General features: G+C 41.4%; 1 protein-coding gene across 1 annotated transcript in view; it reads right to left on the bottom strand.

Moving 5' to 3' along the window:
* Window positions 1-26,477, bottom strand: part of brinp1 (bone morphogenetic protein/retinoic acid inducible neural-specific 1) — a 108,937-nt gene that overhangs the window by 18,960 nt on the left and 63,500 nt on the right. The window contains exon 5 of the mRNA XM_047569625.1: window positions 9,391-9,496. Coding sequence (XP_047425581.1) covers window positions 9,391-9,496 — 106 coding nt within the window. The remainder of the gene's footprint in view (window positions 1-9,390; window positions 9,497-26,477) is intronic.

Below are 26,477 nucleotides of genomic sequence, written 5' to 3'. Positions count from 1 at the left end.
GTCTGTGGTTAAAATATGCCCATACTGGCTTCCCAGTTGTATGACACCTACTCTGATAAGCAGTGAGTGAGGCTACGCTAGGCTATTAAACTCTATTATCAAATAATCTTGGCCCAACTTTACAATCAGGCAAAGTCTGGATGGAAATTTCTCAGGGTGAATCTGGGGATACAAATCCTGCTGCATAATCCTAGTCATTCTTGAGTCTACAATCAAGAATGCAAGACATATATAACAGGCGCTTATACGAGCAGTTTTCACATTATTGAGTTTTCAATGCTGCAAGGGCCCGTCCAAACAATACAAAAAGAAAATAAAGTGAAGAAACCAATCAACCAATCGATGGGACAGAGTCTGTCTGACGGAGCAAAATAGGGGGAAAACAGTGGCACTTGCAGAAATGGCAATCTGTAGCTACCAAGAGTGAGCAAGGAGAGAAAAAGATTTACGGCCATGCTAGTCCAAATGGAAACTCACTCTTGATTGACCACTTCCAATTGAAAGCTGACCTCCAGGTCAATGCGGAAAGATTTCATCAGGTATTGGGGTTTCAGCATGTTAGAGAGAATTAGAAAAAGAAAAAAAAAATCTGTGCCGCCATCCGTCTTGAAAATTATCCTGCCTTATCAGTTCTTTGGGAAAAAAAGGATGCATGTTTTTGAGAGGCAAAAAGTTGCCGCAGACCACGGATGCATGAATGGATCTTTGTGAGAGATTGTTCAATACAGTACTGCGACAACACGTGGGATATGTGTGTCATCAGTGCCATTTTTTCTTGTTGTTGTTGTTGTTGTTGTAGTATGTCCAGGTTTCAGAAAGAACAAGATGGAGAGACTGTGTTTTCATCTGTGTGTAAAGGAAAAGTGGCCAAGCAAGAGAGAGTGAAATGGAGCCGGAAAGAAAAAGGCGACGATGAAAATGCCTCCACTGGTTTACTGTTGTGCTTATCTCCGCTGGCCAAGGACACTGTGTTTGCTGATATACTTTAGTCTCTGACTGAAATTTTCCACAAATCCATAATCAAAAAGGAAAGGAACGAGAAACTTAATTGATCTGTGTGTTTGTTTGTCTTTCCCATAATGTTTGCTGCATTTTCACTTGAAAAGAGGGACATGCATCGAGCGACAGAGCAATGAGTATCTAATTCATCACTCTCCGCATGACTCGCCTACAGGGCCAGTTTAATTTATTTTCACTTCACCACTTTGAAAACTGTTGGCTCAGGCTATTCTAACATATTCATAAATCTTCCAAGATAGGCTTGTGGCTCTTCCAAGATAGGCTCTTGAGGAAACTGGAGAAATAGAAAGGAGTAAAAGCGTGCGGTGGGGACTGAAAGAAGCAAATTAGTTTGCTTTTGTTTTGGTGCTAATTTATGACAGCCATATTGGAGGTGATTTGGTCCTTGCAAGGTAATGGCTCGCGGAGGTTCCAAGGCCTTTTTATCTCTCTTTTTGGCGCAGCTAATACGAGTAACCAATCTGCATTTTCAACCCCGGCGCACAAATAGACTCAGCAGCGCGTGTTTGAGTCTATTTGTGCTGTATATCAAATCACACAAAACAATATTCCAATATTCTAACTAGTAATCCGACACCTGCTGCAGATCAGTAAAAGCCACGGCTAGAGGAGCGGGCATTAAAAGTTTAAGAGGTAAACTAAACTGGTGAAAATCCTGACCATTTCGCTACCATGTGCAAATTCCCCCTTTCATCTAATTCTCGCTCCTCAATAAGCTGTTTCTACTTCCAGGTCCCATTGGCGACAGACATTGAGAATCCAGCCAAAACCAATATCATCGTGTTTCTCAGCTTTAGCCTGGAGACAGGACAAACAAATAAAGACCAAATTAAGTTGGGAGAATAAAAGTGTCTTTTATTCCCCGCCGCAGTAAAGCTAAATGGCGAGGGTGCTTCATTCAGATTAAAGTTAAGAGAATAAATTAGTTGTTAAAAATGAGCGTCACAAGGCCCAATGTGTTAAAATTCCAGTTCTATTATTACGCTTTCCTAAAAGTTGGTGTTTGTGAGCTCACGCCGTAATTTATGCTGAATCAGTGAGTTCATGTTGCATGACCACACTCTGATGCACTCCTCTGCTGTGACTGACTGCCAGTAAAATGGCACACATTTTATGCACTCCGCCGCCACGCATACCAAAACTGTAAAGCCGAAACCTCCCGAGTTATATCAAGTGTAAGCAATGAAATGTTTCATATTTATTAGATAAAGGCCGTGCCAAGCCATGCATGAATTTTAATTCAGATGGTTGCTGAAAAGGAAAAGGAGGGTGGGGGAGAATAAGGGGAGGAGGGGGGAGAAGGCACAAGGGTTATTTGCCAAACATCGTACAAAGCGAAACTGTGGGAGAGAAGGGAGAAAACTGAGTTTAGGCTTTGATAGGTAGCTCCCTTGATGTCCGATTCCACTACAGCATTCTAATCTAAATCTAAGTGAAAGCAAAGGGAATATCCAGGGAGTGTCATATCCACAGTGTGTTATCTATGGCTCACAGACCCGCCAGCTCACAAAGAAAGACCACAGGGGTGAGAGGGAAGAGTGTGTGTGTGTGTGTGTGTGTGTGGGGGGGGGGGGGGGGGGGGGGGGGGGGGGGGAATAAAATGCATTCCCTTTTGAAAATGTGTTACTTTGGGAAGACATAAGTATGAAAGTGTCTCCAGGAACAGTTTTGACCACAACTAAACTCACGAGCTTGCTAATTCTGAAAGGAGCGCTGTCTCAGGTCGCCCCCAAACGTCGGGCAAATAATAGAAAACGCTCGAAAAATGTTTCAATCGCAGGTTCGTGGTCTGTTTCTTTTCCATACTTTCTAGCAAATTCTTTGCATTTTGAACATATGCCTTAAGGAAGATGAAGGGCTGGGGTCTGGAGAGAGAGAGAGAGAGAGAGAAAGAGAGAGAGTGAGTGAGAGAAATGAAACCAGAAAAGGAGAAAAAAAGGCATGATTAAAAGTTTAATTAGAAGAATGAAATGGAGTGGGTTTTCTATTACTGCATCCTTGTTGTGATTCATGCAGTTCTGCATACTAATATGATCCCTTTATTTAATTCATAAGGAATTAAAATGGCCATCCTAGATTATGTTTTTTTTTTTTTTTTTTCTGTATCTCAGTCTGCTCATTTCCATTAGGGTTGACATTTAACAATTGGTACATTCGAATATTCAGTCAACGTCCAAAATATGGAATGTGGAGCTTTAAAAGGTGTCTGAAAATGAAAATGGAAAAAAAAAAAGTTTAATATTTCCAAAAGGGAAAGTTTTGAACGCAAAACTGAGATATAAATAATAGTAAAAAAAAAAAGAAAGAAAAAATGACGAAGAATAAAATAAATAAATAAGCTGAGAAAATGTACGTGACACGGCTCATCTCGGATCACAAGAAGTGGCTCCAGCAGTGCGGGAGATCACAAACGCGCGCATCACTGTGACATACCGAGTAGAGCACTCAGACAGAAAGAGATGTACACAGCACTTAATGTGATTCTCCAAATCCACCTGCTAGAATTCTCCAATTTCTCTGCACTCTCTTCATTCCTAAATGCCGGTGATTTAGACAGCTGCTTCAAAAAAATGAAAAAAAAAAAAAAAACCTTTCCCATTCACCCTCGGCGCAGACAGCAGAGAAAAATGCATGTAAACAGAAATGGCTTCACGGAAATGTCTTTAAAAAAAAAAGGAAGAAAGAAAAAAAGTAAAAAACTGAATAATGGAAGTGCTTAGTGTATTCATCGGGATCCAAAATTCAGGTTTAGTCAGGCAATAATTCAGATGACACTGCATTCTTTATTCTCACCCGCCGATGTTCGGTAGCCCATTGTGTTCCGAGTGCGCTGGCAAATTTCGCATGTTCCCATTTGCCAGTGATGCTTTTAGTGAGGATTAACTTGATAAAGCATCCGAGGGGCCTCATTCATGTCGGGGAGCAAAGTTGGGATGAAAGCTAAACAGGCAAATGACTCCAGGCAGACAATGGCTGAGGACACAGATGCGCTTCTACAGCCTGGATGCGATCTTGTCATTCCGAATTTCACGAATCGGTGTGTTTCCGCCCCGGCGTATTGCTGCTGCCCCGTGAAAACCGTGCGTTTTGATGAGATATCCAGTCTGACGGGGCATGGTTCACTAACAGGTTGATGGTGTTTATGTCCTGCTTAGTCACTTGGAGTAAGTGGCTGAAGGTTTGGGAAAGATTCTGGGTTCGTTTAATACAGAAAAGGTCACTTGTGACTCAAGACACAAGTGTTTATTTAATCAAATACCTCCTGTCAACACTGATGCAGTTCATAAATGTGCCAGTGGAGTTTTACAGTAGGTACTGTTGTGCGTTATCCACGGTGTAGCCAGACTCAGTTGTCATCACACGTCGCTGGCATTTCATTATGGGGCGTGTTTCAACCGCAACGGAGAGAAATAAATACCACCGCATGAGCCTTTGCGTTGTAAACAGATTAATCTGAAACGGCCCTCAGATGACGCAATATTGCTACTCCTCACAAAGCCCAGCTAAACAGAAATAGAGTTCACGGAGGGGTCATTCATTCGCATGAAGCCTCGATGCGCTGCATACATGAACAAAGCGTGTACAGTCGAATGCAGAATGTGAAGAAAATGAAGACAAAAGGGCAATCTGTTTTAATAACACTTTCAGGAAGTGATTGAAAAAAGCCTTTGTGCCGTCTCCGTGGAAATAGCACACCACGTCTCTATTTTAAAGCCACGTGGAAACGGCGACATATGGATGTTACAGCCGCGGCGACGTTCAAATTGACTTTGTGCCTGTGGTTGTAGTGATTGCCTGTAGGCTTGTGGATTTAAAGCGCCGACATATGTCACTGCGGTGACGCGCGGGGTTATTTTTACCGTTGAGGAAAAAAAAAAAACGAGAATGCGTCGAGAGTTCAGTGCGTGCGGCTCTCCTCCCTTTGATGTCTACCTGTGAGAGGTAAGCATTTCCCCTCACTTCTTTATTGATTCAACACACCAGAAATTCAAGCAGATTTTAGTGTTTCTTTTTTTTTTAACCTCGTCCTCTGTCTTGTCCTTCCGCTACATCACATCACATCACAACTATTATTTTGAGTTGTCATGTAATTTTTATTACAATTTTACCTCAAATACTAATAATGGAAAAAAACAACAAAGAAAAAAAAAACATTAATTTTCTTTTATGCTGTTTTTTTTTTGCTGTTAGTGCTGGCAGTGGTCTGTAAACTTCCACTCTGGACAGATGTGACTCCTCCCCACAGTTTAAATGCCAAAAGTTAGCATTTTAGCTAATTGTCTGGTAAAAGGTCAATGGGCATTTGCAAATGAGACACATGGTGGGTGTTCATTAGATGTGCCGAGAGCTGCTAGTGCTTATTAGAGTAGCGCTGGACCCAGCCAATGTCATCCTCCTCAAGGGATAGTCTGTGAAGCCCATTTATGCCGTATTGTCCGGAGAGAATAGTGCTGTCAAAGCTGTTATTTTTTTTGGGCACTGACTGTAAAGGGCAGCGAAGAGATACAGTAAAATCTGTGAGGGAATCTAACTCTGTTATGTGGAAATAAAAGCGGTGATCAAGCTGCTTTTTGAACCGCCCTGAGTTTCGCAGGTTGTTCCAAATGGCCCGATCCGTTCTCCCGCGTTTCTAAGTCCGCTGAGCTATGAAGGAAAAACATGCGAACACATGCTGGTGATATTGCACTTCGCACTTCCTTGTGTGCGTTTCCACGATTAATCAGCTGTCCCTTTCAATCATCTAAAACCTTTTTTTTTCCTTTTATTTTGAATCACTTTGTCAGTTTAAGTGAGGGCACGGCTGAATAGTGGAGGTGGTAATAACACGGGACACCTTTTTGTCACCCACCCTCCGGAATTAAATGTGAAGCAGCACACTTGTGATGTTTATGCAGAGCATCTATGACACACTCGGTGGCGGTGACGGGGTTGGGAGAATCTATTATCATACATACATTATCATTGTGTTTATTAGGGGTTGGTTGGGGGTTGGCATCAGTCGCCACCACTCACATCATCTTTCCTCATCTCTTTAAAAGCAGTATTTTCACGCCGGAAATAACTGACAGCCTAGTTACAGAGTGACTCCATCAACAGCAGATATTTCCCTTTTTTTCTTTACTGTCTTTAGTCATGCAAATGAATCTATGCCATTTTCTTTACAGCTTGTACTTTAAATTATTTGGGGATACATTTACAGAGAGAGGGTGCACGCTGTGGCTCTACAACAGCATTCAAAAGAAGCGATGCGCATCTGCCTCGGGTTGTGAGGTTGTTGAGAGTGTTTTTAATTGCCGCGTTATCCAACAGCTCCTCCAAATTAAATGATATACATTGTTTGTCCATGCTATCGGGAAGAGCCATAAACTGTATATAAATATGGACAATGTGTCCCCACTTCCTTGCATTGGCCAAATTGATGTTGTTATCAAGGCTGAGTCTGAGCAGTAGCGTCAGAGAGCGGAGCCACATGGACTCATGTGAATGGCCCACCCCAACTTTCACCAGACTGACCTGTGTTTTTGTTTAATTAATACTGCATTCTGCTCCCCAGCCACAAACAAATGTTGGATTGCATGAATGTGCATCGCTATTATATTGACTACCTGAAATTAATTAAACCAACCCTGGGGGGAAAAAAAACAAAAAACAAAACAAAAGCATATTTATAGTGTCTTAATTTGGTGCATGTTGCCCCATCTCCTAACATGTAGGAGACAGTTTATGACCTATACTGCAGCCAGTCACCAGGGGGAGCTCTACTTGCTTTGGCTTCACTTTTGAGGAGCTGTCCAGTGCTCATCTTTATACAGTCGATGGGAAAAGTACACAGACCTGATGCCCTAATTGGTCATGAGTTCTACTGTATGTAACACACTACATATTTTCCAAGCACTAACAGCTTTAAAAACAACAACAACAACTGGTTTTGATATAGGTAAAGAACAGAATGTCTGTATTATCACTAAAATCAAATTTAGACTCATTTTGCTGTGCCTGGTTGAGATGGACCTTATTTTACCTTAAATATGTTTTTTGTGTGTGTTTTGTGTGTGTGTGTAGTAGTGTGAGATTTTGTGTATTTTCCACGTGGATCTGTCAGCTGGTTGATTTTTTGTAATAATTAACTGATTGCTGAGTTTGCAAAAATCCAAGATATAGTAAGAAGACAATTAAGAATGAAGTCAGTTCTATTGCTAATCAGCTCTAAACTCTTGGGTGGTTCAATCAATAACAAATCATCACATGTAATGTGAGTTAAAGACCTAATTTGTTAAGCAACCAGTAACTTATGATTTGAGAGAAATGGTTCAATAACAATAACTGAGACGAAGTGGAATTACAGCGATAGCAAATGACCTCAAATGTGTACTTAAATTGCAGTACTTAAGTCGATATTTATCACTACCGACCACTGCCTGGCAACGGCCAATCAACCATTTGCCCAAACGGCGTTGCTGTAAGTACATTTCACTACCGTCAGACAATTTAAAACATACCCTAACCAACGTCTTGTGATGGAGATCTTTGCATCTCTGCGTGTCATCCGTAAATTTCAAATATAAATTGCAAGGAGCTCTGACAGACATATCAAAGTAAAGACCACCTGTGTTTTCCTGTCATCTACTTGGGTTTATGAACACAGAGGAAGAATCGCCAATGGACATAGCTTCATGTTTCTTAATATACTGCAAGTGCATATTTTTCAGAAAGAGAAAACCCCCGTGATCAAGAATAATAGGCTTCATAAAACGTTTCCCGCTACAGTCAAAAAAAGAAAAATAACGCTGTTCAGGAGCTGAGTGAGTTGCATGGGAACAATTGGAAAAAAAAGAAAAAAGAAAAAGAAATCAGAGGCATTAATCATGTCCACGCGGGGCAACGCAAACCTGAGCCCGTGGCCCACGTGAATGCAGAGACAACTGCTGCAACTGCGTTAACGACGGAATGAAAACTGTACGGGTGAATTAAATGATCGGATCTCATTATAAATATATTTGAGCAGCAGAGACCTTAAAAGCTCTCCACCGACGACATGCCTCTTCATGGGCTGTGTGAAGTGCCATCACTTTGAAGAGCACTATGATTGTAGGAGAACTTACACCATCAGCTGTCTTTCTAATTTAGTGCAAGACACAATAATTGCTCTTAAAAGGACACGTTTTCAGACTGACTCGCAACACCCAATGTTTGCCCACACCAAACATCTAAACACACACACTATTATGATGTCCTAATACAAAAGCCTAAGCCACAAACCAATTGGAAAGGCTTTTCCTTTCTATTGGGGTTATTATCAAGCCAAAAGAAAGAATCTTTTCCAGGCCTGTCATCTATCAATTGGGTGACAAAACAGTCTTCAAAGCACAAGGCTAATACATTTGGTGCATGACAATAAAGCTTTCCCCAAAACCTATAGAGTGCTTTGAGTAAGTGGCAGTGGAGGATTTAAAAGTGTTTCTTTGACAAACCACTTAGTTCTCTGATTTTGGAGGACGAGTAATGATCCCTTCAGAGACGAGGGGGGAGGTGTGCGGATTGAAAGTAAGCCTCCGTGATTCTCAAACCGGTTTTAATAACCTGCGTAAACTCAAATAAATCAAAGACGGAATCGCTCTTCTCAAACACTTGACCACAGTTACAACGCCTTTCATCGCTGCCTTTCTCCAGGGTGACTGTCACTCCGTGTAATTCCTTCTCTCAGGCTAATTATTGCTCCAGTAGATGTTTAAAACAGAACTATTTTCACTTAAAAGAACGTAACTGCTCATGGGTAAATGTTGTTATTTGCGTCAATTGATGTATGATGTGCGAGTCAAATGAGAGTATTTTAATTTTCTAATACTGAGGAAGTCTAATTATAGTGACTTACATATACATACTGAGTATATTTGCATAGATGAGAGGCTGTCTCTGACAGAGATAAAAATAGCCACGCCTTTACGTGTTTTAATTGTCTTATTATGCATTGCACCTGCATGGAAAGTACCAGTTTCTGCTCTCTCAATTGATTAGTTTTCACAGTTCAAGCAACTGTTTTGAATTTAGGCCTGTCTTTGATCAAAGCTTTAAAAGAGACTTAAGAACACAATCACATTAGAACATGAGCAGACATCTATAACCAGAAAATTGTACTGCAATCCCCAGAGGAGAATGGGGAGCAAATCTATCCCAATCCCAGCCCCAATTAAAAACTGCATTGACATTCAATTCTTCAGAGGCCACAAACCATTTTCTTACTCAACCTCAGAGTATTTCGTGTATGACTATAGATCTTCTTTAATTTTAATTCCAAAATGGAGTTTGACTCTGCTGCCCTGAGATGTCCAACATCCTGGGGAAGCGTGTGGCTGTACTTCATTTGTTTACCTTGCAGATGAAGCTTGCTCTCAGGGCTCTGCAGCAGGATTGAGCTAACCGAGTCCAGATTGTCATAGCTACTGCATCCCAGGGGCCCCGTCCGTGTCTCCGTCACCTGCAAGAGAATTAGGACTCAAATGAAACCAGCGTTTCAGAAAAAGTGTGTGCCTGTGGGTTGTAGACATCTTCAGGATACACGCACGCGGTGGTGAACACTTGCAAATCTGTGTTTCTGTCAGTATCTACTGTACATGCAGTAGTCCCGTGCTCTGGTTTATGTCTCATATAATGCATTAAATATGTAATAGGGAGCAACCAGCCATTAAAACGACACCTCTGTTAAGCCGTGGCAATCCACAGATGCAGTAATTCATGTGACGCATAAGTGAACTGTCGCGGTAAAATCCCTGACTTCATCAGCAAGCTGAATTTTAGTGGATGCAAAAAGAGATCGACTCGCTACTGAATGACAGGTGCGATGCACCAACCCCATCAAAAGGCCCCCTGTGAAAAAGCTTGCTTCTAAACCTTCACAGGCAAAACAGCCTTGCTTTTCAGAACCCGAGAAGAGGAAATAGAGTCCCTTAGAGCACAACATGCTTGCCTTCTTCAGAAAGTTCAGATGGCAACAAGAATGCAATGCACTGCTTAAGAGATCTGCATGCAACATAAGTCAGGTAACTGCTTGCACAAGGAACAACTGCTAAGGTTTAGGATATTTTAGGTTATTTTAATAGATAATACTTACATTTTATTGTAATCTTATTTTATTTTATCTTTCATTTTACGTGTGAGTTTTAAGAGTGTTTTTATGAGCAAGTAAGCTACTGTGACCAAGCAATTTCCCTTGTGGATCATTAAAGTCTAAGTCATGCCCAGCCACTGTCGTTCAGCCGATGTGATCCAGGTTCCTCGGATTCATAATACACCATTAATGAAAGGTTAACTTGTCCTCTTCTAAGAAGATGGGTCCAACTCCCAACTGACAACCAGTCTTTGGGAAAAAAAGCCAGCTCCTCAACCTAACTGAGAGACAGAGGTGACGGCAGCTTGACCTCGCAGCTTTCCGACTCTTAGGAGACATGCAGTTCGCTCTCCAGAAGGTATTCTGACCCATGTTGCTCTCAGCCACTGATGAATGACCCACTCCTGTTCAGTTCTTCATACCAATATGAAAGTGATTACAGCTGTTCAGCTCATGCTTCTCTATCAACAGGGGGGCATTTCCAGGTGATGTCCATGTCTATACAAGCACAGGCTTAGTCTCGCCTCCCACCCCAAAAGGACTTCTCGGAGTCCCCGTCTAGAAGTGCTTCAGCTAATTGCTCAGCTAGCCCCTCAGTGCAGGAGATAAGGAAGATGACACAAGTTTGCTTGTCAAACTGTGGTGAATTCCAGAGCTAATGAGCGACCCACTGTAGCTGCCAGCTTGAGCACCAAAGGGGGGTGACAAAAGACAGCACAGGGACACTAAGCGTGACCACCATGCCCACCATCTGCGCCACCATTCACACGACAGAAGTAGATGAGGCGGCCATATTCAGAAATTCTGGCCATGACTCATGACCAACCTCTAGCGTTTTCAGATGATGATAACAGCATTTTTGACCAAAGTTCAGAGTATGGTCCTGACAGGAGACCATTTGACAGTGACAGTGCCCCTGAACATTTCTCTGCCCCTGGCTACATGGAGCATTACAGCCCTGAGCCACGTTTCAAGAAAAACAAATCTCTACTAATGGCACAGGCCACCTGCACTTACAGTGAGGTAGATGCTAACTCAGGATATTTTACTCTCTTGCAGTCATCTAGGTGAACCAGGATTTGTTAGCTTCTCATCACTCTGATGCCTAGTTGACAACAGGAGTGTTCATCTCGAGGCAGAACTTTTTGGCAGCAATGCAAGAGCCTGCAGTGTCCCTGTTAGCTGTGAATGCAACAAACTGCAGTTAAGACACAACGTCTCACAACGTCTAGGTTATCGACTAAAAGAGCAAAGTCCTGAATTAGCACCGAGCCACTTAATCAGATTTAGATCAAAACAGCAAATGGTTTCCTCCAGCCTGCGTCTACAAAACGTCAGGCAACAGACATGTTCAACAAGCACCAATTAACTCTTTTCAAGGACTGGGTAACTAACTAATAGCCTTCTTAACTATGGTGTTTTTATTTGTTTTATTAAGTAAGTATGAGTATGTTTTTTTCTGCGCCATGCCACTCAGTTGATTTCACAGACATAGTGTCTTTCACGTGAACTAACATCCCCTCTTCTAACCTGGCATCTAAAGAATCTGACACAAGCTCACACGTCTAACACAACCACACATGAGCATGAGTAGAGTTAAATCTCCCGCTTAGCAAATTCCTTTGTCCTGCATCATAAGTCCACGTGGCACACAGCAGAACAAAAGAAGAACATTCTTTGAGACACACAATCTCTGCTTCTTTCTGTTACCCACTTACCATGCGGTCTTCCTTTAGATTAGATGTATTGTGTTTTCATATATTATCCTGTGAATAGACGCTTTTGAATATAAAAGTTAGCCTAGTAAAAAACAAATGGAGTATACTTTGAGACTCAATTTTCTATATGGTTATTCATCTCTGTTATTAGCATTCATTAATAGCTACATTTGCTCAAACAAAGCACAACGTCCGTTTTTATATTTATTTTATGTATTATTACTGCTCCTGTCAGAGTATAATGTAACAGACAGTTTTCCCTTTTGAGAGACTTACACCTTCTTGTGTGCTAATTGCACTGGGTCCACAATGGTGTATTTGCAACCTGTTGTCCACAGACAAAGAGAAATTAACAATGCAGAATATAATTAGACAAAGGGATAATGACTTGCATTTAAAAAAAAAAACATCTTTCACACATTGCATTTGTAGTCCATCAGCCCGTGACACGTTCACCTTGTTCAAGGATGCGATTTCCTTTGGGGTCACGATTTTTGAGAGAGAAGTGGTCATTTTATTTTGTTTGTATCTTAACTACGTACTTATTCTTTTCCCAGCGATAGCACAGAAACAATGGCAGTGCTTTTTCTTGACCTCCCCAAACCATTGTCAAAAGAAATAATGACACTATTCAGATGTGAAGAGCCTGCTTAAAAATATATAGCCATCGCAATTGTGACCGTCGCCGCACTTGAAAAGAAAGGAGACAAAGGCCTTTTCCTCGTTAAATTGTCCCAGTAGCCTCTAATAGTACTTTTATGATGTTTCAAGAAGCCAAATAAGTACTCAACAGAAGAGATTAGACGGGGGTGATGAATCTAACCAAACCCTTAAGTGTTTTCTCACGCACACACAAAATCTTTAATAAGAACTTAAACGGGTAAAATTTAAACGGAAATCAGATGTTGAAATTATAACCAGTGTCACGTTTTTGAATTGCAAGAGTGCGGAACAGTCAGGCCTGAATCGCAAATTTAAGGATAGCTTAAAGACAATTATAAATCCAACACGTTGTTAAACTTCACCGTGATCTTCTGTTGTGTGAACAGAAGACATCCCGCCCACTTTCTTTTTCTGAATCTGTGATTACATCAAGGAACATATAAAAGTGTTTTATATGATCCAAAAACAAACAGCAAACCACATTCTGTATTATATTCCCGCTGCTGCTCCTGACGTAACGGTGACAACTTTGCGAGACAACATAACGCTCGCATTACTCCCCTCATTGAATATGAATGATTTCTACCAGATTGCCGCGCTTATGATGCAGTTGCTGTGATTTGAGGCCTATGCACAGTCAATGCTTCCGAGACTGATGCACGGCTGTGCAGAGCTGTTGTAATCATAATCCTGTCTTATAAAATCAATAGGCAATCAGAAATGCAAACGTTAGCTCGGTATCTGTCATTGATGGATGGCCGGCAGCCTAAGCTCACTGCTACTCCTAAATTAATTTAAAAACAAAAAAACATTGATATACGTTAATGTTACTGTCACCACACGGACAAACACACACAGTACACAGAGAGAGAGTTGTTGATAATTACGAGTCGCTTGTGAAATCAATAATACGAGCCTGTAAAGATGTTTATCTGAAGCCTGCATATAGACTTATACTGTATAAGGAGTGGCCTTCGTTTTTCAATGAAATCTCCAGAAGATTCAAACATCATATTAGGGAGTATTCCTGATTCATTTCAGCGTGTTTATTTCCAGATATATGAAGTCGCCTCAATACTTTGTCATTCTACACTGTGTGTGTGTGATTGACAATATTACACAACTTTGTCTATCTTTAATGTTGATACTTTACCAGATGGTGCGCTTTCAAAAAGGAAATTAGACATATGTATATGTTACACAGCCTGATGGTTGTTGGGGGTGGGACAAAATCAGAAGACTAACAGAGGCAGACTCTCGGAGAACTATATACGCTCTACAGTTATGTGTGGTATATTAAGGCACACGGCAGTCCTGTGCTGTGTTAATAATTTTTACTGTCTGAGTTACCTTAGCCTCTGTAGTGGTAGCGGAGGCGTTTGGGTCCTATGGGTCGAGTAGAGGGGGCTCTGTGGATCAGGCTTGTTCCAGTGCATCCCACAGATACTCGATCAGTCTGAGATTTAGTGATTTTGGAGGCCAGGTCAACACTTTGTGCTGTTTTTCATGTTTTTTTTTTTAGTTGTTTTTGCGTGTGTGCCCATATCATAACACTATGCTTGCCTAATATGGTGTTTGTCCCTCTTTTGGCAAAGGAACAGCCCTGACCCTTTGAGGCTTACACTTTATTAGGCCTCTGAAGGTGTGTTGTGGTATCCAGCACCAAGACATTTGCAGAAATCTCCAAGTCCTGCAAGTTGCTAGGTAGGACCTCTGTGAATCCATTTGTCCCGGGGGCCCAGCAAACACCTTGAATTCTTTGTGCTCCTCAAACCATTCTTGAACCATTTTTGCTTTCTGGCACAGTGCGTTATTCTGCTGAAAGAGACCACTGTCAGCAATGCTTAGGCAGTTGATGGCACCTGCCAAAGTAACACCAGCATCACCCACGTGTCCAATGAATGGCAAGACCAAAGTTTTCCGCAGCAGAAAATTGCCCAAATCATTACACTGCTTCCTCTGGTTCGCCTTCTTTCTAAAGTGCATCCTGGTACCATGTGTTCCCATGTGTACCCTGCCATTCACCCATGTAAAAGAAAACATGATTCATCAGACCGACCCGCCTTATTCCATTGCTCTAGAAATCGGTCCAGTTCTGATGCTCACGGTCAGCATGGGCTCCCTGTCAACCCCCAACAGAACAAACCGTCATACACTGTATGTGTTGACACCTTTGTGTCAGAACGAGTGTTAACGCTTTCAGCAATTTGTGTGATAACAGCTCGTCTGTTCGATCAAACCACACAGGCCAGCCTTCTCTCCCTGCATAAATCAACTGTTGTCCGTTCAATCTCTTGCTGCAGTGTCGTCAGGTCAATTAAAATTGTTTGCACGGGAAAGATGGGTTTAAAATTAACTCTTGCTGTCATTTAAAATAGTATTAGTATAGATATTAGTATCAAGGTACAAACACAAACACTGAAACAATACAAAACTAGACATATATGTTTACCTCACTGTAGTTTTCGTCCACATAGTCAAAAGAGTCCCTTCTTGATTTACCTTCCAGTCAAGCAACCTGCTTTGAAATGTTCTTGACGGACTTGCATAAAGTGCACATGCAGATTGATTACAGACCTAGACCTGCTAATCACAGTCTACCATCTTGCTGGCTGCTGACGGCGCGCTTTCTCCTCGCTTTTGTTGCGCTTATCACAGAATGAATTACCTTCTATGAAAAGGTTGTGTTTGCGTGATACGCGGTGACTGAGCATAGTGAATATCTGTCCTCTGTCACCTACTGACATCGTCCCAGGCGGCGCACGGGGGCGATTGCATGAGCGAGCTAAGGCACGCTTCAGTCGGTTGTTACATACAAACCCGCGTGCTTAAAAATGAACGCAACTTGCCACAGCCAGCTTCCCACGCGGTTGTTTTCCCCCCAAAGTTATGATTCTAAATTAAAGAGCAGCATACCAAGCTTTATGGATTACTGAGACTGACCCTTGTAATCTAAATGACCTTAGGAGAGCCGTGTGCACTACTTGTTAGTCTCTCTCTCTCTCGTCTTTAACTCCAGTGCGCACCATAAGAGTACTGTGTGCCAGATTATGAAAATGGGGAGTATAATAAAAATACAAGGAGCAATCAAAGGAGTGAAGTGGGCCGAGGGGGACTTAGAGGATTTGGATTATTAAGCAGAACACAACAGTGAAATCCCACTGGGCCAAGACTATATCACAGCCCACAGTCAGAAAGCATGGTTCTGGAACATCCTCTCTAATTGTCATCTGCCATCAAGAAAATCATCTAACCAAGTAAATAAGAGATAATGCACATGAGATCCTAAGTTTCTCCTGTCTCTGTGTTTCCTGATGGCAACCCAATGTACATATACTATTCCCCGGGCCCCAAATGCTATAAAACTAAGTTTCTTTCCTCCTGTCTGTGCAAACTTCTTTGTTTTTCAAAATGCAAAATTCATCCAGATGACATACATACAATGCAGCTGCAGTTCCTCAGGTATGCGTAGGAGTACGCGTGGGTGCCGGATGTGTGTTTGTATCGAGACTCAGTTATATCCCTTCTTTCTACTCATATTAAAATGAATCCTGTGCGAGCTTGTCTCCGCCAGTTACATGCATAATCAGCAACTAAGTGCAATGTTCTGACCTTAAGCGTATTTTTTTTTTGGTTACATGTTTACATCTTAAAACCACTGCAAGCCCACTGGCGCCTATTAACTATTCCAGACATGTTTCTCACTTTATGTGATTGGAATCAGCCTCGTTGACCTGCTCTAATTAGGCACCTGTTGCAAACAACGTGTAGTGCAACTCATGCCAGGGTGTCCGTGTGTTCCTAGCACGCAGGCTCACGCGCTCCTATAGCTGACCTTTCTAATGCACCTGCCTTTGATATAGCGCCAATTAAAAACCTAATTAGAATTTATATTTTCTTAAACACAAAGAGGAACATTTGGCTGGTAACACAGGAGGCAAAGGTCAGATAACAAAAGAACTTAAATACTCTGAGAGTGGGAGAGCAGTTGAAAAATGTTCTGGCGGTGTGTGTTCTTTAAATCATATTAAATCATAATGAGAATTTCCTCATACTTAATATTAGTCAAGTTCAGATTGGATGGATGTGAATTTTATTTCGCAGGCAGAAATAGAGTTGGACGTGTTTTGGGATGATTTTGTTGGTTTTTCAAATTACTTTTTAATGTTGAAAGGTGAATTAAGCCTTTTCTTTCACAAATCCACGAGCACATGTGGTCAGATGGTGCGAAGAGGACAATGCCAATTTTATTGCCATTACATCCGACTTCATATGACAAGCAGCGCTTAGTGAAGTTGTTCAAAAAGCTCTCCATATGCCTGCCGGTGCGCCATCAGATGGCTTTGTAGCAGCTAGATGTGAGTCATTGTGGCGTGGTTGGCTGCTGGGGTTTGTCGCTGTGATTTGTTGTTGTAAGATTTCAAACCTTCGGCTGCACTGTCGTTATTTATTTATTTATTTATTTATATTTTAATGAGAAGCTTGTTACGACCCAGCTTGCTCGGTGTGAAGTGGCGCAACACAAATGAACCAGGCGGAAACAGGTTCAAGGGGTTGGAACAGAAAGGAGCAAAGGATGCCACTCGCAACAAACAAATAAAACGGGAACAAAGGAATTACTTTACCAGACTTTAAAGAGCCTTAGCTCTAGCAAAATCACCAATGTAAAACTCTTAGCCAAAACAGAAAATAAGACTGGAGTAGTAAAACTAATGCTTCTAGACACCATTCTTCTAAGTGAACAACAGGAATGAACAGAATTTAAAGCTAAGGAATTTAGACTCAATTACACAAACTAACAAAACTCTACTAAACACGCGCACCTAACAACTGACACAGAGGCGAACTCTCTCTACATGCAGCTAAAAATAATATTGACCTAACAACATTTGGGGTGGTTTCATTTGCTTTCTGGTGTTTTTTTTAAACAGTTGTTGGGTTGGAAACCTTCAGTTGTATCTGACAACATTTGCTTTTATTTATGCACCCACATAAATAAGCATATACACAATTGCACATTAAATAGCTTTCTAATAACCGAAATAACATAAAAAAAAATCTCCATCTGTATTGCTATTAGCTTTTTATTTGCTTTGCCACTGTACGAGAATGGGGAAATCATCGATATTAAATATTATCCCAGATTGCTTACGCTGACTGCATCAGTGCGCAATAAAACCACTGTTCGCAAAGTTCATTAAAATTATCACAGCATATGGGACTCTCATTATTTCCCATAATTCCTGTAACCTGTCATGGGAGCAGGGTGTTCTCACTTCACTTTCTTCACGCCACGCTGAGAGCATGTGTGTGTCGTCTGAAACCAAAACCTTGCGAGCTGCATTTCAGCTTGAAAGACCACAGAGAATTAAAAGGTGGTTTGCAGCGGCGCGAGATAAGGAAAAACAAGCGATGGAGGCAATAAGATGGGTGAGCGGGACAGGGAGGAATACTGTAAGGTTCGGCCGTCTTCATTGCTCATCTCTGCTGAGCCCTCCTAATCGGCCCATCACCTGCCATTTTCTTTAATGACTTGCTATTTATGGCTGCATAGAAATGAATAGACTTGCTCCTCAGTAATTCTCCAAGCCTTGTAGTGGAAGCTCTCCGAGGACATTTTTTTTTTCTACCTTGTTCATATCATATTACGCGCATTACTGCAGTGTTCCTGTAAGTCACATCGGAGGGACGTGGCGACCATATTTTACGTGTAGTAGCCACATTTCTTTTAAATCTATATCACATTTAATAAGATTATTTATATGAATATTTAATTGCTGAAATGTGCCAAGTGTAAAAGTTAATGTAACTCATTATTTTTTAGTGACGCTAGGAAAAATTATAAACTTTGGGGCATTTCTAATTATAACAGTGGAGCCCTGAAGTATTGTAACTCAAGACACACTGCATATAAAATGTGTCATGCTTGCTTGTGGCAAATGCAAATGAGATGTAAACTACTCCAAACTTGGCTACTGCAGTTGACAGGAATCTGGGTCATGTTGTATACGCGTTAGATTTCTCTTACCTCACACATGGTTCATATGACTGGACTGTGAAATGAGAAGCGGGGCGGCAGCTGTGGCCGCGGCCGGTGCCTGGTACCCGCCGCCTCCGCCGCCGGCACTGCAGCATCATCAGGAAATATGCATATCGATTGTTGGTGCAGAGCTGCTCGGAGCGACTCTACGGACAGGTGACCTTGCGAGGGGTGCAGTGAGCATGCTCCCTTGCACTCTTCATGCATGAAAGAATATGGAGTACACACGCCACTGTTGGCCTTGCTGCCACGTGCATATACTGACGTGGTGGCACGCAAGCACACACAGTCAATTCCTGCATTATTTGCGCCTTTCTGAAGGAAGACACTTGCTCGTAACACTCATGAATTTGATATTTTCTTTCTATTAAAACACTCCATTGGGCATCTTATTTTCATTCCTAAACGACCCTCCCTATCTGCGGGAGTCCTGACTTGCAGGAAAGACAACCATATGTCTTTTATTTCCATCAGCAAGGTATGATATTGTTCACAGTAGGAACAAACCTCTCTTATTATCAGAGCCATGCTGCATTAATATGTATATATATATATATATATATATATATACACACACAGACACATGTTTACACACAGTATATGTGGGTTTGTTTGTGCACTGCACATGTGTGAGGGCTGGTGAAGAATACAGGTTTTGGCAGGCGAAGAACTAAAATGTGATTTATAAATCAGTAAAAATGAATAATGCTCCATGCAGGCTTTTTTTCCCTTTGTTTTTTTTGTTTAATAAAACAGCCGTGACACATTCACATTCTTGGGGATAAATGATGTACAGCAGGAGATTCCTCCCATACTGTAAGATCTCATTACATTGTAACCCCGGGCTGGCTCGTTCAGTACTAAGAGCTGCTTGTTTGTTAGTCTGAGGGTATATATATATATGCTTGCATGTTGCCAAGGCTTTGTGTGTATATTTCACACAAGGGAATGGAAAGCAGACATAGAGAATGAATACACGGTCTTTCTTTATTACCGTAATTCCTGATTGTTTTGTCTGACATTAACGACTAACACATGTGTCTTTCCGTCACATTAGACGTCAGGTCTTAAACTCTGCTGACTGTGCAGACGTTCAGTGGCAGGGATATGTGTATGTCTTGATTGGTTTGACATGCTTTCGCATGTAGCTAAGACCGCTTAAGCGGTGCAAAGTCTAAAGCCCTGTCTGCACCATAGGCTGTATAAATACGGATGGCAGAACATCATCAAAAGTGAAGCCAAAAGCAAGTTGAGCTCCCCCTGGCGACTGGCTGCAGCTCAAGTCATAAGCGCCACCTCACCCATATTAGTGGGTGGCACTTGGGCCAAATTAAAACATTAAAATACGAGGAGAGTTTCACTCGTTTAGGTAGTTGATATAATGTTGATGCATGTCCAAGTGTCATTTTTTTTGGATGGACTATGGAAGCATGATGTGACATAATGTGACATAACGGCGACCAGTTGCCATGCCAACTGTAAAGCAGCCACATAGGCTAATGAGGGTTGTAAAAATACCTTTAAAAAAAGAAAATACAGTGTATAATCCAGCATTTTCTTGTAAGTGGTGGATGTGGAGCAGAGTGTAGTATTAATTAAAAGAAACACCAGTGAGTCTGGCAGACGTGTGCCCGGGCCATGGATATCGCGGCTCTGCATGGCTCTCTTCTTGGACCGTACTGTGCAGACTCCGGGTCCAAAGTTCAATGATGCTGCCGCCTATATCCCCAGGAAAATAGCATCAGTTTGGCCGATACAACAAGACATGCCGTCCATATTTATACAATCTATGGTCCACACACAAAGTGATTTGTTAGTTGACTCTCTCTTTGGGTTCGACAGTTGGACGCCAGTGGACATTCAAGGCTCTGGTTGCCTAGGTAACCCACTTGTATATTTTACAAACGAAACAAGAACAACATTAAAATATTGCTTGCACAGAGGTGTAGCTAGCTCTTCCCGGCATCACCAAAAGAAAATGCGATCGACTGCGCCATCGTTCCATGCGGGTCGACTCGACATCCTGGCCCACCACCAGCATGGTGAAATTGGTGGTAGAAACCAAAGTGGAGGACGCTGTGTCCTTTGAGGTGGACTATTGGAAACTTGGTACCTGCCCACTTTGTGTCACCACAGGTACCCGCTGAATTTCATTAGCATTCCTTCCTCTTGTTGCCACATTGCTGATAATCTCAAATGTTTAATCGAGGATGAAAGGTTTCATAAATTCATTCAGATACTATGCACACAGTCAGTCATCAGTCCAGAGATTAAGTGGAAAGCAGTTGGAGGTAGTCTGCACATGGGGATGCACACACATAGCCACCTCCTGCCGTTGAAAATACGCCTCACATTTAACACCTTGGTTATTGCAGATTTTGATTACCAGAGAATTTTATTTAACAATAAAATCTGTTCTCCTTAGGGACCAATTTTATAGGCAACCTTAATAGAGCTCCATAATGTGTTTTCAGTATTCCAACCATGGTGGCTTGCACAGCATGTGAAACCTGTAGGAGTCCAATAACAATCAAACAATTGTTTGTATTTCTCATTGATGGAAAAAAAGCAACTGTGTTTATAATGAGGGAGCTTTGCATTAGTGCCTGCACAGATGTCTGATGTCATCAAAGATTGATTGTTATATACCCTGCTGGCTGTCCTGATGTTCACGTACTGTCGCCTCATTAGTAGTCTGATAATGACACAGTTAATCAAGAAGTGCTTGCAAAAATTTATGCACAGCATAGAAACACATGAATTTCATATTTTCTTTTTTTATTATTTAGATCAGAGGGTTTTTGAGCACAGAATCTGTTTACTTCAATTCTATTTTTAAAGACTGGATTACTGAATCCTGCTGTGTAGTTGTAGAATCTATACTGTAGGATTCAGTATCCAGTGTACACAACGAGCCTGGGGGGTGCAGGATGTTGCAGGAGACTATCGGTTTCAGATTCACCATACAGTGGTTTTGACTTTTGCAACATCTTATATGGGTAATCAAACTGTCTGCTGTATTTTCTCAGAGCATCCTAGTTTGGTTCTAAGATTAATGCTATTTAACAGAGGAAAAAAAGGATCTGTGATATTAGGCAAAGCGCCAAAGAAAAACTGGCAGCAAACCAGTCAGAACATTTTGCCGAAGAGAGGGGGCCATCTTCCTGCTTGTCTCTGACATGTGTATCTCCGTATAGGTTTCCTGTCTTGTGAGAATGAAAAACAACTGTTTATTGACTGTAAAAGTATTTTCTGAGGGAATTTATTCTTCTTTTTTTTAAAAAAAATCCCCTTCATGATGCCACACATACTGCAGCACGAGACGCTTTGTGTTAATGAACTGTCTGGAGCCGTCAATGGTGGAAGAACGTATGTTTTGGTGTTGCCACAGGGAAATTTATATTGAACTCCATAACAACTGTAATATCTATGTGGATCCTGATGGGCCTGGCTGTCTGTGGGCCTGTTCTAGAGATGGCTGGGAGTCTATCATTTCCTCTTCATTAAAGTAACAGTCAGGTTTTTGAATAAGAAAAAAAAAAAAAAGAATGAAATAAAAATATGATCCTCAACCTTAGAAAATTTCATCATATTTCAAAGTGGATACTCCTTCCACAGTAGCCACTGTAGCTTCCAAAATGATTTCTACGGTCTCTTGAGCAGAGAATCATTTCGCTATGCATCTCGTCATACTGATCAATAGCGATAAGGAGGCACGAATGCAAACCTATTTATTTGTTGTGTACCCCGACAAGAAAATCTTTAACATTTAGATTGTTTTGAAGCAGTATTACACAGAGTGTCACCAGACATTGCGCGGTTGCCCACACAAAGGATGGCAGGAAAAGATGCAGATGGATGCTTGCGATGTATTGTGTGGGTGAAGTGTGTGTGCTCACATCCCTCGTGTTGTGCACGGTTTACATGTATGGTATATGCAGAGAGAGGTTGGAATGGCAGTCCGCATTTCCGGCAATTACAGAAAGTGTGTAGGTGGGGTGCATGACATGTGCTCATGCAAAACTCTTTTTTTTAAAAATTTTTTTATCAATGTTCTTCACAGAACATAAGTCGGGGAGTAGTTAAATGTACCAGTTTTCTAATACTAACATGAGACCTGTAATAAAAAGACCTGTAATGAGTGGTAAAATGAAAATGCTGAAACGTTTAATGTGTTCGCAACCCCCAAAGAGACACAAGGTTAGAATCTATTGTAATGATGTAAAAATTTACATTTGTGCCCTAAAGTAGATTAAACAGCTGAATGGTAATTAGTTTTAAGCTACGGTAAACATGATTAACTGTGTGACAGAAGAATGCAAATTGCATATTTTTTTTATTTTTATTCATTTATTTTTTGCAACTTACGTTGGTTTTGTATTTTGAATAAATCTAAAATAATCTGTCCCAGGGTTAGACCATGTTTCTGTGAGACTTCCTACGATCACATCTGAAATAATAATAGCAGAAGTCCAATACGAGCTCTAGTATCCACTATTTGCCGCAGGCTGATCATTATCAGTGCTGAAAATCTACATTTGATGAAAGAGAAAATGCATATTTCAGTGTAGTGTCAAAATAAATAAATAAAAACCGTAATTTGATTCATTACACCAGTGGTTTCAGTTTGCCATCTGCACACATTTTGCCTATTAATTGCTATGCAATGAGACTTACTCACTAAAAAAAACTCTTTTCTCTTTATTTTAAAAATAATTTTTCATTATTTCTATTGCCTTAACCTGCATGCATAATGTTATAAGGTGGCTAAAACTGTTGGAAAAGAGGAAAAAATGTAATCATGAAGAGATGAATAAAATCCCTAAGAGGTCAACATTTCAGCTGCTTGACAAAACATTTCAGTGGACCCGGCGTTCAAACTGCTTACTTGCAGACAGGAAATGTCTAAAACATTTCTGCTCTATTGACACGTGTTTTTCATCCTGATTGTAAGTTTGCACTCCAAAGCAGGTCTCAGAGCTGTGCTGAATCAATATTGGAGGAGCAAAGCCCTTGTTCTCTGTGTTTATAGATCCATGCTTTCTGATGGACTTTGCTTCCTCTGCACATTCTGATCACTGTCTGCTGCCGACGTGACTGGAGAACTTCAATATATGCTGTCTTTATTTTTTAGGCGAGGCATATGAGAAGGGAGTCTTTGATTAATTTTTTTTTGTAATATCTGGCAATTATGCCCGAGAGTCTTGGCAATGTTGACATATATTGATCAGTTTAAATCACATTCTGAATGTTGAAACTTGTCTCACTACCTGTATATCTTCTTTTCTGAACACTGAAATCGGAAAATATATCGTACTGCAGTACAAATCCAAGCGGAATATACAGCTTCCTCGGAGGAGACAGGGCCCTGTATTTTACCACTGGCCTACGAGAGAAAAAAAAAAAAAGTCTTCTGCTTCTAAATGAAATGAGAAATGAAAATGAGAAACAGTGTATTGGCTGACTCGGATGGACAGTCAGTGTATATGTTATTTACACAGGAGCAGGAAGCAATCCAATGGAGAGAAACAGAGGCAGCAGCTGCATTATGCTTGGTCGAGGGTCTGGGCAGAAACTGTGCTGTCAGGAGCACACGGCGACTGGTGAAGCCTTTGCTCAAATTGCTTGCGATGCCAACAGAAACTGAGCCGCTCTGTTGCCATAAATTTTAGCATGGCCCGGTTTTGTTGACCAGCAGCGCTGAAAGAACAGATGGCCCTCGAGTTCCGTCGCATAGCGCTATGTTCACATTAATAGCCACGGGGTAGGGTGGTGATACGCTGCAGTGTTGAACAAGCAGTTATCTCGGAATGTTTGCACTATTTGATTGGCTTGCATGTAGTGTTATTGAACTGATGCAGCCTTTTCAGTGCTAGACAAACAGTGAAGTAGCGTTATTTCAGATGCCTTCGCATTTTGTACACAGAGCCGGCCAGCACACAAGAGTTTGAGCTTTAGCGAGCTGCTCGCGCAAAATGCATCCTGGTTCATATAAGCAGCGTAGCAACGTCTGTCCAAGCAGGACAACACAGAAGGCACAGCTTTCTACATCAATATTGGATACATGGGGGAATGTATTGCCTCAGTTGATGACAATTACCATCAACAGAGATTTGACATTCACATTAAAAGGGGCATATTTTCCTTTTTCAGATTATGTAGTAAGGTATGACTCATCTAAATGTGCCTAGCATTGATTTTGTTGAGCACATTACTCGGAGAAATTACAAACTGAACCTTTCGGAGCCCCTCGGGTGCAGTTGACCGCTATTCCTAGTTGGTAATTAAGCCCAACGCCTTGCATCATTACACACAGAAAGCAGAATATGTCGAGAAACTTGAACTTGACATAAAATGCAACATCTTATGTGAAGACCTGAACTGATACATGGTTTGATTCTTAACTAACACTCATATGCTGCCGGTGCATTGTACCGCCAACACCTTAAGAGTGCAGCCATTCCCATCATACACAGCGTACGTTAGGCCTTATTTGTACACACTCTGATGGCGCAAACTCATTACGTTGCTATTCATCCTAAGAGTCATCCATTGTGTCTTTGAACAACTCGTTACAAACCCTTAGAGGATGCGGCAACTGATAAGTAAACGAAAAGCTATCTTGGATGCCTTTAAGTAACTCATTACCTTACCCAGTCACTAATCCATCCCCAGCCCTCTCTGCCGCCAGAGTGTCAACTCTTGACATATGCTATAGGTTCATCAGTTTTGATCACCAGACATGTAGTCCACTCAGCTTTTGCTGTATGTGTGTGCTATATAGGTGCTCTCTCCTCTCAACAACTCATGCCTTCCTTTCCTGAGAAACTGACTCAGCAGCCACTGTCAGGTCTGCTTAATTTTGTCATGCTTGACTTCCTGCTACCTGGAGTCTCATCTGCCAAAGCCCCTTAATCCACTTGTCACTCACGGCAACAAAAAGCTAGGAAGGTGCTCCTTGAATGGAGACAGGTAGGTGGAGCATTGGTGGGTGTATGGGAGAGTTGTCCTCGAGATTCTTGAGCAGGTGTGCAAGCGCAGGTGCATGGTAACAGCTGCTGGATTGTTTTTTTGAGTTATGGAGAATTTCAACACTTTTTCAAGTCATTACTAAGAAGAAGACAACAAATTCATCAAAGGAAGTAAGGTACGTCATCTGGTTTCAGTGACCAGCACAAGTGTATCCATGTCCACTTGCTACTTGTGCCCGCAGATGCGTCCATGAGCAAAAGGGCTCCTCAAACCCATGCAACATTACTTTTAACATCTGTGGCATTCACACTGGCTCTGCTCCTTCAACACTTTACACGGTGTGCATGGTTAATAAAAGCTAGCTAGCCGCAACGGATTTGATTTCTGTGGCTTCTGTAAAACTGAAATGGGTGAAAAATGGATTAGTATTTTGGTTGCCTTCAGATGGCTTTGGGAATTAAAATGGAAATAAAATGGAAAATATAACTTTCGAACACTTCTGACAGAATTGTTTTTGGCTCACAAGATTCAACTTTCCTTGCATATTTGCCACTATTCACGGTGATAAGCAACTTATCTAGAATGTTTAAAAGTAGGTTAGCTGTGTCGAATAACATTTTACAAATGTTTAAACCAAACACCATACTGCTCAGATTTTTTTTATATAACTCTTCCAAAGTAAAGTGGACTTTTGTTAATTACTTATAAACTTACTAATATATAATTCTCCATTGCAGTTCTGTGCCCTAGCCCTGTGACAGACTGGCGATCGGTCCACTTGTACATACTGAAAAGTTCTGCATTTGCCAAGCTGTCACAAGTCTGGAGTATTGAAGTTCAGATTGTGCTCATTGATATTTACCAGGGGTGATGCGCCATAACAGGATGAGAGTCTATACGATTAGGTGGCGTTGCGTCTCTCTGCGGCGCGGCCTATTTTTTCGCATCTGCAATCTAT

This window comes from Mugil cephalus, chromosome 19, assembly GCF_022458985.1.
Source record: "Mugil cephalus isolate CIBA_MC_2020 chromosome 19, CIBA_Mcephalus_1.1, whole genome shotgun sequence".
Classification (NCBI taxonomy): domain Eukaryota; kingdom Metazoa; phylum Chordata; class Actinopteri; order Mugiliformes; family Mugilidae; genus Mugil; species Mugil cephalus.
Note: the sequence above shows the minus strand (reverse complement) of the source record. Positions and strands in the feature narration are given on the sequence as shown.